This window comes from Sebastes fasciatus, chromosome 17, assembly GCF_043250625.1.
Source record: "Sebastes fasciatus isolate fSebFas1 chromosome 17, fSebFas1.pri, whole genome shotgun sequence".
NCBI classification, from domain to species: Eukaryota; Metazoa; Chordata; class Actinopteri; order Perciformes; family Sebastidae; genus Sebastes; species Sebastes fasciatus.
Window position 1 is genome coordinate 21,522,787 of NC_133811.1, and position 13,025 is coordinate 21,535,811.

Here is a 13,025-nt window from a genome sequence, read left to right on the forward strand (position 1 = left end):
TAGAGGCATCATGAGCTTCATCACATATACAGGTGTTTTCCATGTAATCTGGTAAAATTGTGACCACCATTTGTACAAGTGATTGAATCAGGTGTTTCACTAAAAACACCAGGATCAAGAGACACATAAGTAGTCACCATTTAGCTGAGTTTCGGTTCATCCCTCAGGTGGTGTGGTGATGTGACGGATATATCTTTAATCAACATCTAGATAAATATGAGTATCAGATCGGACTTGGTATTGGAGATACCAGATCGGGGTTTGGGGACTAAAAGAAAACTCAATAGGGACATCCCTGGTTTCAAGCAACTAAAGTGACTGACTTTTACACTGCTCTCGCTTTCTTTTTAACTTTCATAGACTTTGAGAAAGAAAGGCTTCAACGGCTGTGACAGTCCAGAGCCGGACGGTGAAGACTCCATCGACCAAAGTCCCCTAAATGATGACAAGTACCGTAAGACCACAGAGGACCTGGATGTTCTCTTCAAACGCTACGGAGTAAGTCTTCTAGTATATCGTAATTACTGTTTGTTCTGCTTCTCTCTTGACTGTAGACTTGTTGGTCAAACATTTGTCTGTTATTATTTTGTGTTTGGCTTGAGTGCCGACAGGAAACAGCTACTGGGGTGAAGTTCCTCTAACTGGTTGTTTCACACTATTTTTCACTGGGTCTTTTTGCAGAAGAATAGACACTTTTGATCATCATAGGAGATAACAGATATATGAACAGAACGTTTTGTTTTGGCTTTCATGTCAAGTGATGAATCTTTCTTGGTAGAGTAATGAAGTCATTTCGCAACATGTAGCTTTCGGCCTATGTTTGGTGTGTGTGCAGTGCGCTCCCCATTCAAACTCGACAGAAACAAAATAAAACTCACCAAAACCATCTTGGTTAGTCTTTCCAACAATCACCAACTCTGGTTCAGTCAAAATCAACCTATATTTCACGTATATTTCTGTCGACCACCCTCTTCTAAATCACCTCTGATGCACATTTTCATTCTACATTGTTTGAGGAAACTATAACGTTTGGTAACTGGACGCAACCGCCATTAAGATGCTATCGTAGCTCCTCAGGGATTGAAGCTGTTATTTTTCTCCTTTTGACAATCTAACCAGTGACAACACATCCGTTAAGGTTGTAAGGATTATGGCTGTTGGAAGTTGTTGTTGGTTTTGTTTAAATATGCCAAATTGTAATTTTATGTTATCGTGGTTTGGTCGATTAAGCTAAGACAGCTAAATTATGTGCTGACGTCAGTTGTCACGGTAAATATTCTCATATTCTGCAGTCTGATGGAGACACCAGTGTCAGTGTGGCAGAGGCAGCCTCCTTTATCGCCGAGCACAATGGGTACCGGAGTGAAGCCGGGCGCTTACCGTCAAACTCAGCCATTTATCAGTTGCTGGCAACTTTATCCCCGACGACACAGAGACATCACGTGATACCAACGTCGTTATATTATTGGCTCACACGCCTCGTTAGAAGTGGGAACCAAACATCAGATATCTTCCACAGAGATAAACAAAGCAATCATTTTGGATACGTCAACATTTTTTTAAATTATCAATTCACAATCAATCTTTTTTTTAGGAAAATCCATACTTTTTATTCAGCACCTTTCTAAAAGCTCTGTGGATGTAAAGAAAGTAATCTTTCAAATCTAAAGGGATGTGGTGATCAAACACCTCTAGGCTTAACTGTACATTTTGCTGAGCTAGAACAGTAAAATACATTTTGAAATTTGTGTGGCTAACCTGCAATTAGAGCCCAACGGATACATCGTTTTGAATGATATTAGCTTTTGACAACCATTTTAGCTTACCAAAGACACTCACATGTGTGCAAATATGCTGGCTGAAAAGCGGAGATGGAGCGGTTAGCAGTTGTCGTACGACGAAGACTAAAACTGAAATTCTCTCTTCCCACTTTGCAGCAGTCGACCGCTCCGACCCAGACGTTCTCCATGCCTGTCACAGTCCAAGCGTCCAATCAAAGCACACTGCAGTTCACTAACCCTGGCAACGCACTGGTAACTACCTCCTATGTAACATCATCATCGCTCACGGATACCCACCTCCTGTCGCCACAGCAACCGGCTCTTCAGAGAAATACGGTGTCTCCTGGGTTGCCACAGCGACCAGCCAGTGCAGGTGAGCGAGTGATACTCTGCCTAGTGTGGCAAGACGTCAGTCGTCACTTAATGAATACCAGCAGAAACAGACTGTAAACCGTCGAGCAGCCTCTTACTTTTGGAAAGAGATATTTCCAACAAGAGAAAAATACGGAATACTTCTAATGTGGTCATTTTATGTAGTGTATGTTGTTATCAGTTGTGATTCTTTCATAGACTTGCAGTGGATATTGCATGTAGCATCATTATATGTAAAGAGCTGATTAGTTCCTCGGCCCTGGACTAATCTGCAGTGTGTGACATTTGCTGCACTCCTCCAACTGGGAACTTTTGTATAACCTTTAAATTATTAGCTCATAGCTGTATCAGCCTCATATTAAACATTGAAGAACTGGAGTCAGAAAGTTTGGCTTCTCATTATCTATTACTTTTACACTTGTCATGTCAAGTGCATCGTATCTGGATAAAATCCAGATGAGATTTAAGACATTTTAATTTACACTTATTCACATGCATGCGTCTCCCTTAGCCAGATCAGAAATCTGATTGCAATCTCATCTTATCCTGGCTACATTCACACCAGGGTCGGCACGCCACCAGTCCAGAAGGCGGTGGTAATGCATATGAAGCTATTAGAGGAATAATATCTTATGCACTTAAGCAGTTTAGTTACAACAATAACAGTTTATCAGAATTAGCTAACAACTATTCATGACCTAACACAAACGCATGAATGAATCACATTTATGAACTTTGAGCGCGACTAATGTTTTATCGTCTTTACGTCTTTAATGCTTCTGGATGCATTTACACTTTAGCTTTTTTTGAGATCCGGTAGCTATCCGATCTGCACAAAACCCATGAAGTGACAAAGTGTGGTTCTTTTTCTGGCATACTCTAGTCTAGTAGTAATCTGTTGTTAAAAAAAAAAAAAAAAAAGGCTATAAATAATAATGATTGTAATTAGAAAATAAGAAAAAATAAATATATAGGATAGGATAAAAAAAATATAGTAGTTAAAATGATTAAGTGTATATTGGTGTGTACTGTATGTGGCTTTGGCATTTTCTCCAGTGTATAAATGTAAAATGTACACACATATACACATTGCAATGGATTTCCGTTAACAATTTGTAGTAAAATATTTAGAATTTGTTGAGATTGAAAGTTCATTGCTGACCTCGGAAACAGACGTTTTTGATTATATTGTATATTAGTCTTTTCAGAGCTGCAGCAGGTTGTATGCCGGTACAAGTTCCAATACGTTGTTGCTTCCTTATTTTTCAGACCTTATCAGAAATAACAGAAGTGTGTACAGTAAACTACTATATTTCAGACAATGTGAAAGCCTCTAGTGTTGTTTTGGTTCTTAATTGTCATCCTTTTCATCCTTTTTCAATAGGTGCTCTTCTTGGAGGCGAGCTGAATAATTCAAATGGAGGATGCCCAAGTCCAGTCCGTGAGTACTCTGCTACTATATTTGTTCCGATCCTGAGTTTGGTTTATTGTTTATTATTATGTTATTTGCTTATTTTTTATCGCTAAGAATTCCTCTGGTATCTGGTCTGTATTAGAGTATTTATCCCAAATCCTTTCCAAGGTTCCTCCTCTCCTCTCCTCCTCTGCACCATCTGTCATTGTGCCGTGGAGAGATCAGGGGATGCCACCAGTAACATCAACAGGCATGCATGGGATTCCCAGCAGCTCACTTTTTAACATTATGGCACGTTATGGTCCATTTATTAAGTCTTTTGGCTCCCAAATCATATTTACTATTGTAAGATTTTAGTAGAAGGAATAAATTTGTCTTGACATCATGTCCAATAATCACCAACACAAAAAGATTTTGAAATCATCTTTTTAGTTGTTGTTATTAGCTTATATTTACTCCTGATGAGGTGACGTTTGCTTTTACAACCAGCTTTATTCTGTCGATGTTGTCATCTGTAAATTAGCGCGTCTCAGAATAGAATAAAAAGAAAGCTGTGGAGGATTATTTCAACACAACTTTGAGTGCACACAGTTTCCGCACCCCGCTGACTGCATTCACCTGTTTGATTTTCCTATTGATTTCTGTCCATTCGCACCTTTTCTCCCCGCAGCTAATGGATACAACAGTGCCAGGGCCTCCCCAGGCCTCCTCACCGTTTCCAACGGCAACAGTCTGGGGAAAGTAGTTCCGGCCAAATCTCCACCCCCACCTCCCAGCCCCCAGATGGTCACCAGCCGCAAGCCAGACCTCCGAGTCATCACCTCACAGGGTGGAAAGAGCCTCATGCAGATGGTGAGCTTAACCAAGCCGAACTTGTGCTGCCTGGGTCCTTTCTAGTTAACATTTTGAACCTTATACAATGAAAAAGTGCCACTTTATACCTTTTTGTTAACACGCTTAGTCACTTGGATGATTAAAAAGTAAGGATCTTACAAACAACGAGAAAACCAAGACACCTGATACCCAGAAGATTTGTTGAGTCCCATGAGGGGATAGAAATGATTTTCATTTTATCTCAGAAAAAGCATGCCTTCACCGGCCAATGAATGAAAAAAAATATACAAAAACATTGGGAATTGAAATGTATATTATATTAAACAATTTGTATTGTTTATATAGAAGATAAACAGTCTGTTAGAGGCTGTTTGCCATCATTTTTGTGTATTTAGTAAAGACCCGAGAGCATTAATTTGTGCTCTCCACTCTACGTTCAACATCTCATTATTTACTCTGGCAAAGTCAGCAAAGTTTCGGATGAATCAGCCAACTCCCACTGACATACAGATGAGATTTCTCATAACCTTAACTAAACATGCACCCACATTAAAGTGATAGTTTGAGTGTTTTAAAGTGGGGTTGTATGATGTACTTATCCATAGTCGGTGTATAACCTACAGTAGATGACGGTCGGCTCGCGCCCAGCTTGGAGAAACAGACAGGTGTTTTTGCATAGGACCAAAGCAATGTACTGCTGTGGACAGTAGACAGCCGGCAGCAAAATGTATTTCAGCCACCTAAAAGAAAGGCTCACCTAAACAAATCAATATCAGTTTAAGTGTATGCTATATTTAGAGTATTTTCGACAATTTACCTTGCCGTAAGATAGCCCTTTGTGACGGGGAACTAAAGCCGTTGGTATCCATCTATGCTCTCGCCAAAGCCACCAGACTCCATTGAAAAAAACCTGTAATTTTACCTCGCAGAACATGGAAGTGGCTGGTCTACCGCTGCCTCGACCGGTTAGTTTGTTTGAGTTATTGTGACTTTGGTGAATCCGAACTAACCAAAGTCACACAATAACACTAACCGATTGAGGCAATGGTAGACCAGCAACTCCCGTGTTCTGCCAAGTAAAATTACAGTTTTTTTCAATGGAGTCTGGTGGCTTTGGCAAGAGCGTAGATAACGGCTTCAGTTCCCCGTGTTGGAAACATAGACCGTGTACCAGTAAAAATATTCTAAATATAGCGTACACTTAAACTGATATTGATGTTTTTTAGGTGGCTAAAATACGTTTTGCTGCCGGCCCCGTCCACAGCAGTACATTGCTTTGGTTCCTTGCGGTAACTCCTGTCTGCTTCTCCAAACTGGGGGCATGCCGACATCTACTGTAGGTAATACAAGTACATAAAACCCCACTTCAAAACACCCAAACTATCCCTTTAACAAGCTATAACAAGCGTGGTCCATTTAGTAGCTGTTATGGAGCTTTTGATTATACCACACAATCCTCTAAGCAGTTTGCCCACTACAAATTTCCATTTTTCCGCGAACTTCAAACCTGCAATATTTCTATATTCACAATGGATCACATAACTTCTTTTATATGAAACGGGACCCATGAGAAGGGAATATTGACAATCGTCAAGTGACCAGTGACAGTTGCTCCGTGTCTTCTAGCTGTATGATTAGGCATCGGTTTGCTAACACGTTCACCATATCAATTTTATAAAGTGAAAAGATGTTAGTATTGAGAGCCCCCAAAAAAACAGTTATTGCAGGTTTAAGGACTTGTTCATGTTGGCTCAAACGTTGAGATTGATTATTTATTCTCGACCTTGTAGAAAAGTGTCGAAGAAGATCTTGTTTTTTGACCAAAAGCTGCAGAACTGATGACAAATGGACCTTTCAGGTCCCACACATTTACTGTAACAATTAGCATACATTGATTTATTTCATAGGTAACTTAAAAGTAGTCTGCAAAACTACAGTAAGTAGTTTTATTTATGTATTTTTTATTTATTTATCCTTATTGATTTTTAGTTACTAATATAATCTGTTACTTACCACCCTTTGCAGACAGAGGATGAGCTGGAATTGGTAAACGAGGTGATTTTCCCCACGTCAGTCACTCGCATGAGTCGATGGCTATCGACAGTCAACACGTTATTAGCATGGTTACAATACTGTACGACAGATACTCATTGTTTTGGTCTTGCTCCACTGACATTTCTTGAGGTGGTATTCAGCTTGTGGTTCCCACCTGACTGCATGTGATTCAGGGCTCATGGTTGTGTTGTTAGGATCATGATCTTCGCAGTGATAATCCAGAAAAACAGACCTCCACGGTTATCAGTGCTTTAGCAGAACTGTCTTTAAGTGATCCCGTCAGTTTTGAACCGGGCCCATTTACATCATCATATGATACCACCTAAAGCATGGGTGTCTCTTCACTTGAACATCAGGAGCATGTTCCACAATCACTGACACTCATTTTCACCTTCCATCAAAATTGTCAAGTAGAGATGTTCAAAATCTGGCATTACATTAAAGGCATTGATACTTCAGGATTGTGCATCTCCTAATCTGCATCTTGCAGGAGCTCAAACAGAGCGTTTCAGGCAGAGGGTGAAAAGAGGTTTTTGCAGCATTTTTTTTAACATTAAAGTATGTAAACATCTTCTAGTAGAAACCCCAAATACAAGTATGAACCTGAAAATAAGCAATTAGGTCCCCTTCAGTAGTTTCACTAATTTTCATGCAAAAATGCTGAATATTTTCTGATTTCAGCCTGTCAAATGTGAGGATTTGATGCTTATCTCTGTCATATATCAGAATAAACTAAATATATTTTTTGGTTTTCGACTGTTGGTTGGATAAAGCAAGCCATTTAAATATGTCACCTTAGCTTCTGGGAAATTAGAACCTGAATTTTTCACTATTTTCTTCATCAATTAATTGCTAATATGGGCCAATTAATCCATAATGAAAATGCACCCCTACAGATCACACTTGCCCTACAATATTATATACTCCAGATAAAATCATTTTTAAAAAGTACAGTAGGCAGGCTACAATTTACTGATTGAGAAAGCTTGTTATCCTAGAAAACCATATTTTAATTTAAGCTGAATTTACTCAGAGAGAGGGATGATGGCTGCTGCTTTCTGGTGCTGATTGTCAGTCGCCCCCCTTTTACAATTCCACTCAAAGTTGACAGGCAAGAATCTCATTTTCCACAGGATAGTGATTCATTTTCATCACTCTCACCCTGCCGCCCCTCCTCACTTCTTCACAAAGGCAGTTAATTGAATCTGGCCCCTCTCTCTGGTCTATCTCCTCCCTCTCTCTGTAAATTCAGCCAATGTTTCCTCTCAGGATGATCTGCATTCACATGGTCTTACAATTCAAGAGAGTAATTTCAGACCAGAATTATTGCATCTTTGGCTTTTTGTATGCAGGACCTTTTTTTATTTTTTCTCTTACAAAAGACCTTAGTTTGCTTTTTATCCGTGTTATAATTCAGCTGAACCAGACTCCAGAGTGTCGTGCTACTTCAGAGATTTGTGTCTTTCAGCACAGGTGCATGATGATAAAACCTCATGGTAGCAGTTTCACAGATTTATCAGCATGTCTGTGGCACCTGGTTTGGAGAAACACTCGATATTTTGTCATCTAAATGACTGACTTAATGTACAAGCACTGAGCAAGCATCATGTTTGTACCCTGTTCTCTAAAAATGAATGATTGAAACATAAAAAGCTGATCAACCGGAGTGCACCAAAGCAACATACTGTCGGGCCTGTAGTGACATCCACTGGAGAAACATGAGATCAGCTGCATGTTCAATTAAAAGTCAAACAAGATCTGGGTCACAATAGTTGAAGATAACTTCCAGTATTTGTCTTAATCTGTATGGACGTTTGTACAGTATAGTAGAAAGTGTTAGAGCTGATTAGTCATTCTTCAGAGAATTAATCTGAAAAAACAATTATAATAAATAAAAAATTCACTGTTTCCAGCTTCTTAAATGTGAATATTCGCTGGTTTTCTTGCTCTTCTGTGATAGTAAACTGAATATCTATATGTTGAGGACTGTTAGTCGGAGAAAACAAGGAATTTGAATAAGTCAATTTAGGTTTCAGGACATTGTGACAGACGTTTTACAATTTTCTGACATTTTGTAAAGCAAGCGATTTAAGTGATTAACCAAGATAATAATGGGCAGATTAATTGATAATGAAAATAATAGTTTTTTTGCAGCCCTTGATAGTATTATATAGTCGTTGAGAAACTTAAACATTTCTTGTGAACATATTCTAGACATTGCAGAAGAATTAAAAATGATAGATTTTGTTTAAAAATGCATGCATAAGTAATGAATATGAAACATTAAGTTAAATTGGGCTTTATTTTGAAGTCTTGTTAAAAAAATAAACCCACAGAGTGGCCTTAGTGTTAAGGAGTTGACTATGAACTGCAATATCCCTGGTCAGTGTCTGTCACTCTCTCCCCTAATTTCCTGTCATCTCTCACTGTCGCTATCTGATAAAGGCATAAATTGCCAGACAAAAAAAACTTTAAAAAATGGTACATAATTATATCTGATGTTGAATAAATTGCCTTTAATGTAATACATCTGTTTATGGCGCACTCAAAACAAGGAACCTGTTTTTGATGCATGACATCAAGAACCTCCTGACAGTAAATCCACATGACTTTGAGATTTACTTGACTCAATACATCATTAGGAATCCAGCCATATGTACATTGTCATTTCCCAGCATGTCAGACTTTACATTATCGAAATAAGTCTTTTAGCTTGAGGCCACGTGTGAAAGTTGTTTCTACTGTGACTAACATGTCGGTGTCCTCTTCTGGCAGAACGCCCAGCGGCTGGCAGCAGGAGTCCAGGTGGCACAAAGCCTCACCACACCGGTAGTCTCTGTGGCCACACCGAGCCTCCTGGCACAGGGGCTGCCCTTCTCCGCCATACCCACAGCGTACAACACAGGTGAACTGAACACACGGGAGCCAAAATAGCTAGAACTAGCACCAGGTGGCTTTAAAATATAAAATACTGGATATATTATTTTACCTCCAAGGTTCAGTCAAAAAAAGGAAAACAAATTTAAAACCGACAGAATAAAAAAAAAAAATGCAACCCAGAGAATTTTAATGAAGAACTTAAAGAGCTTTACATTGTGACTTTTTTATCCTTTGTCTTCTCTCAGAGTACCAGCTGACCAGTGCAGACATCACTGCTTTACACGCTCTGGCGTCGCCTGGCGGCTTGTTGCCAACATCATGGCAACAGCAGGCTGTTTCCCAGCAACAGCAGCAGCAGCAACAACAGCAAGCACAGCAACAACAACAACAGCAGCAGCAACAACAACAACTTAATCTTGCATCACTCAGCAACTTGGTGTAAGTCTGTTCTTTTTCGTTTTCTCAACTGCGCTGCGTCTTTCCTTTCCTAAAAGCTCCCCCGTCACCCACATCCATGATGACGATGATGATGGCAGCAGCTGACGTATTTGTGGTGTAAAAGCTCTCGGTCTACTGACAACCCTCTCAACGCTGAAATACTTTACTACTGACCTTCCCAGGCAGCCTGCATGATATCCATACCATGACTTTTATATGCAAGCAATTCACATTCCTTTTTAGTGAATTGGTCTCACCAGCATCTCACCATCTCAGCCTCTTCATAACATGGTATTCAGTTTTTCTGGGGTTGGTGCACTTCAGCAGTATAAAACAATTTCACCTTCTAGATCCTTTATTAATAACATGAGTCACATTTGTAACTGCAGAGTTTATGAATTATTAGAAACTCAACATCTTTTATTATTGGCAGTGGTGGGTAGTAACAAGTTACATTTACTCCGTTACTTGTACTCATTTTTTAAGATAAGAGTTGTTGTTTTCCAATATACTTTTTACTCTTACTTGAGCACATTTGCGATGAAAGATATGTACTTCTACTCAGTTACACTGGGCTACTTCTACTGATACATTTAGCTATAAATACATTTTACATTCACCTGAGCTCACACGTGCGACAGCGAGAGCTAGGAGGCCTACTAGCCAATCATAGCAGCGGAGGTGTGGCCACACCCATTTCATGACTCCCCTTTCAACTGACTACAGTTCAGTTCAGTTCACCTTGGCAGAAGATGAAACGGCTCCTTCAGAAGAGGCACATGCACATTTTTTCCTAATTCCACCGTGAATCTGAGAAAACATTAATTTCACAGCCTTCGTTAACTGTGACATTAACAGAATGAAAATATGTAATTATGTATTCAACTCAAGTTCTTTGTTCTCTCACAGTCTCTTTGTGCGCACACTACAAATGATGCAGCCTATGTCTTTCGCATAAAAACACAATTCAAATGATTAGGAAATAAAAGATTGTATTTCTGTAAATATTTGCTTTGATTAAAAAAAAATGTTGGCATCAGTAGTTTTAGTAAAGTAATAATACTTTTACTTGAGTACCGTTTTTGTTCACCCACCACAGATTATTGGCTTACCCTCATTGGTTTTTAACCTGGCAACCCAAAAGTGGTAGGCTACTTATTAATGGCTTTTATCTGATCTATAAAGCATTAGTAAATGATGTATTAACCATTAAGCCTTTACTTTACTTTTTTTATTTACATATAAACTAGAGCTGGCTGATGTAATCTCAAATCAATATTTAAATGCACAAATGTATCTGAGAATTCAACACGTCTAACTATAATTTATTTTTTACGACAAGTAAAGCTCCTTGACTGATAAAATTCAGATTTATTTTCCCTGCTAGTATATGTTCATTTTCTAAACAATTCAAAGAGACCTTTTGAACTAAAGAGCAGCAGCATGAACCTCATTTTATCATAGTGCATTGGAAGAATTGAAGGAAGTAATTTGTGCACTCTTGTTTCTTGTTGCTGTCCCAGTTAGGAGCCTTACTGTAAACACAACTTTGAGACTTGAATGTCTTTGAAGGACTGAACAAAGTCACTTCAATTTTCTTTGAAGAAGTGAAAGATTCTGCCAGGTGGTGTTCAATCATCTGCCTTGATTTTGATGTAATTTGCTGTGTGGATACAGGATATGTGGTTATTTCCTAGAAATGATACATAAAGACGAATCGCTCATCGTATCAAGTGAATGGAATGTAATTTGAGTTTTTTGGAAAAACCTTGGCAGATATTTTTCAAGTTTTTTCTATCATTTTATATCAAGATTTCATATCAAGATTTAATAAAGAAGAAGACTGAGAAGCCTCTGTATCAGATTAGAGGACTTGTTAAGTGCAGTCGCAGCGTGTCGAGAGCTGCGTGAGCTTAACGCTGACGGGTTTGAGTTGTGTCTTTGGTAGCATGAACACCAGATCCTTGAAGTGTGTTCTCTCCTCTTGTCCACAGCATGTGGGGCGTGGACAAACAGTGCAGCGAGCTGTCTAGCCAGGTGTCCAGTCTGGCTGCCAACCTGAGGTGAACAGCCACTACTAGTGTGTGCGTGTGTGAAATGTCATGACCTTGTCTGTAGGGGGGGTTTGAAGTCCACTTTGCATTTGAAGGGCTTTTGTCTAAAACAAAATGACATACAGTAAATGTTGCCTTGAAGGCAGCCATACATTTAAATTGACTCATAACAAAGAACTGGCCTTAAAAATAAACTTTCAAAACCGTGAAAATATGAAGGTCGTTATTAATTTAGCTGACAAATATTAGGAGAATATAAAATTTCAGTAGGAAATTTCAGTTAAATAATATTATTCAAACTTTTTAAGATAACAGACATCTCACAGATTACATATTTGGTTTTAATTAATAGACCGTGGACATTGACTTTGCTTATTTAAGTCCACTGCGTGTGTATTTGCTTTAAAGGACCAGTGTGTATGATTTGGGATCTATTGCCAGAAATGGAAAATAATATTCATTATTATTTTTTCATTGGTGTATAATCATCTGAAACGAATCGTTGTGTTTTCGTTAGCTTAGAATGAGCCCCTTATATATACGGAGCGGGTCCTCTTCCCAAGGAGGTTGAAAAGAGGAGATGCCACGCATCATCTTCACGTCATATTATTTGGTTACAACATATGCGCGGTAAAATTAATTTGTAATTTAATTAATATTTAAGCTCAGAGCAGTTTGTAGAACAAATATCAAAAAGTTGATGCAGTAAAGATTTTCAATTATAAAATTGTAACACTGCAGCAAAGATTAATTATATAAATTATAATACGTTTTAAGACTTTTTTCTACCGGTGTGCATTTGTCATAAATTGCAAGTCTCAGCTTTGAGAAATCAAGCAGATATTTTCTTCATATTGTTCCCGTCTTATTTAATGCTACAGCCCTGGAACACCCACAAATACGGTGGCCTCTGAGGACCAAACGCATGCAAGAGGGAAACCTCAGCGCTCAAAATCATGAAATGCTGCAAATGTCAAAATGCATACAAAAGGCAAAAACTTTAAGAGTAATTCACTCCAAAATAAGAAACAATAGAAATATCAGAACGATCAAAGCTTCAATATTTTTGCTGGAATTTCCCTCCTCTGAGTTCCTTCACTTGCTGCACATTTCTGTTGTTTTTGTTTTAGTATTTGCAGCCTTTGCATTGCATATTTGCATTTCAACTTCTTTATAAAAATAATCCTTGATTTACCT

At 38.6% G+C, this 13,025-nt stretch overlaps 1 protein-coding gene across 5 annotated transcripts in view; it reads left to right on the forward strand.

Annotated features, from left to right (window-relative positions):
- The window catches only part of LOC141755036 (myocyte-specific enhancer factor 2D homolog), a 33,633-nt gene that overhangs the window by 14,595 nt on the left and 6,013 nt on the right, over positions 1-13,025 (forward strand). For 2 of the 5 annotated variants that reach the window (XM_074614589.1, XM_074614591.1), the window contains exons 4-11: positions 361-498; positions 1,938-2,154; positions 3,538-3,594; positions 4,238-4,419; positions 6,427-6,456; positions 9,232-9,361; positions 9,582-9,774; positions 11,769-11,837. In XM_074614589.1, the coding sequence (XP_074470690.1) occupies positions 361-498; positions 1,938-2,154; positions 3,538-3,594; positions 4,238-4,419; positions 6,427-6,456; positions 9,232-9,361; positions 9,582-9,774; positions 11,769-11,837 (1,016 nt within the window). The remainder of the gene's footprint in view (positions 1-360; positions 499-1,937; positions 2,155-3,537; positions 3,595-4,237; positions 4,420-6,426; positions 6,457-9,231; positions 9,362-9,581; positions 9,775-11,768; positions 11,838-13,025) is intronic. The other 3 variants (XM_074614592.1, XM_074614590.1, XM_074614593.1) reach the window with 3 other exon arrangements.